Source organism: Vespa velutina, chromosome 4 (genome assembly GCF_912470025.1).
Source record: "Vespa velutina chromosome 4, iVesVel2.1, whole genome shotgun sequence".
NCBI lineage: Eukaryota > Metazoa > Arthropoda > Insecta > Hymenoptera > Vespidae > Vespa > Vespa velutina.
Genome location: NC_062191.1, coordinates 11,068,144 through 11,070,174, shown reverse-complemented (window position 1 = coordinate 11,070,174; position 2,031 = coordinate 11,068,144). Strand labels below are relative to the sequence as shown.

The window sequence follows — 2,031 nt, the reverse complement described above, 5'->3', positions numbered from 1 at the left end:
TTGGCACGGCTGCGCCTGGCAGACCTGAAAAGCCACAATTTACGGAAGAGAAGCTACTGAGGGCCGCATCTTCTATGCGGAAAAAGAAAGCTCCACGTCCAGACGGCCTTCCAGCGGAAGTAATGAAAGCCGTCGCGCAGAGTCACCCTGAGCTCTTGCTGAACATGTATAACCCTCAGGGAGGGCATCTTCCCCGCCCCGTGGAAGAAAGCGAGACTTGTGCTCATAAGCAAGGGCAGGGTTCCGGCAGAAGCCGCTTTGTCATACAGGCCAATTTGTATGCTCGATACGGCTGGCAAGCTACTGGAGTAGTTGCTTAAGCCACGTCTGGATGCGTCCTTGAGGGCAGCAGGCGATCTTGCTGCTTGCCAGTATGGGTTTCGATCCGGCCTCTCTACCATCCACGCAGTCCAGGAGGTTGTCACGGCCGCTAAAATGACGGAGTGCAGGAATCAACTATCCCGCCATTTGAGTCTGCTGGCCACCTTAGACGTGAGAAATGCCTTCAATTCCGTCAGGTGGGACTTGGCAGTGGAAGCGCTCGAACATAATTTCAGGGTCCCGGAGTACCTATTACGAATATTCGGGGACTACCTGAATGTGCACTTCCTAGAATACAATACAGGGGATGGTCCGAGAAGCTTGGAGTTGACATCGGGGGCAGCCCAGGGCTCTATACTAAGACCAGATATATGGAATAGTTTTTACGACGGAATCCTACATATGGCAGTCACGGAAGGTGCTTTCATGGTTGGGTACACAGATGACATTGCAGTTGTCATAAACGCATGAAACACGAAGGAGGCAAAGCTGCTGCTCAACCACGTTATGCGCAGAGTCATCTCCTGGATGGAAGAACACGGGTTGTCCTTAGCAGTTCAGAAGATTGAGATCGTGCTACATACAAAGAAGAGCATCAAAACCTTCCGCAGCTTCGCTATAGGAGTAGCAACGGTCCAAACGAAGTCGGCCGACAAGTATTTAGGAATTATGCTTGATAGCAAACTAAATTACGGAGAGCATATAATTAGAGCAGCCGACAAGGCGGCAAAGGTAGTAGCCTCGCTTGGCACACTCATGGCCAATGTCAACGGACCTCGACCGTGCATGAGCCGTCTACTGATGCGCGCAGCCGAAGCAGTGATGCTGTATAGCGCGAAGTCAGGGCCGAAGCGCTGCGATACGAGAAATATCGCAAGCGCATAGCCACGGTACAGAGGAGGGGCCCTCGCCGAATCGTGTGCTCCTACCGCACGGTCTCAAAGCCCGCAGTGCTAGTGGTCGCGGTGGTAATCCCGATCAATCTACTAGCTCAGAAAAGACACCAGCACATTCGTCCTCCAGCAGAAGCCCGTTCTGGGAAAGGAGGAGGCATCAAAGCTCGCCAAGTCTAGCAGCATCGAGGCCTGGCAAAGCAGATGGGAACAGGAGCCTAGGGGCAGATGACCGACTCATCAGTCGACTAGATAACTGGCTAAACCGGGAAATGGGAGAGGTCGATTTCAACCTCACCCAATTCTAGAGAGGGCATGGCCTGTTCCGCTCCTACCTCGCAAAAATGAGGAAGATAGCAGACGGCAACTGCCCCTATGGAGACTCGACGAACGACGACGCGTACCACACATTCTTCAGATGTACCCAGTGGAGTGCCGAAAGACTCGCCTTGGAGCGGGACATCGGTGACATTTCGTTCGGCAACGTTGTCGAGAAAGTGCTCCGAGGTCAGAAGGAATGGAACAAGGTGGCCTGGTACGTTAGGGCCATCTTGCGCCAAAATAAGAGGGAGATAGGCGGCCCATAACGCTGCTCCAGGTTCCTGCCACTTAGAGCCAAAGGGAGAGTCCCGTAAGGGGACATCATGCAGTGGTGCCACCCCGAAGTAATGCTACATGGCGGAGGCGGGATGGTTTCCCTATGCCACTGGGATGGATATGAGTTTAGTCGGTAGTGCCAATTCCAACGGTGAGCCCGACACTCCAAGAAGGGGGACCCGAATGGTGTAGGGTTCCTCTTGAGGGCAGAGTCCCTGGG

General features: G+C 53.6%; 1 protein-coding gene across 1 annotated transcript; it reads left to right on the top strand.

Annotated features, from left to right (window-relative positions):
- The first annotated feature begins 828 nt into the window (after positions 1 to 828).
- On the top strand, positions 829 to 1,522 carry LOC124948579. The gene is made up of 2 exons (XM_047492386.1): positions 829 to 1,160; positions 1,273 to 1,522. Exons 1-2 carry the CDS (start codon positions 829 to 831, stop codon positions 1,520 to 1,522), a joined length of 582 nt encoding a protein of 193 aa, XP_047348342.1.
- Positions 1,523 to 2,031: the final 509 nt, after the last annotated feature.

Coding starts and splice junctions, on each gene's coding strand:
- LOC124948579 (XM_047492386.1), top strand. CDS start 829: ATGCGCAGAGTCATCTCCTGGATGGAAGAACACGGGTTGTCCTTAGCA. Junction 1,161..1,272: donor GTGATGCTGTATAGCGCGAA/GTCAGGGCCGAA, acceptor CAAAGCCCGCAG/TGCTAGTGGTCGCGGTGGTA.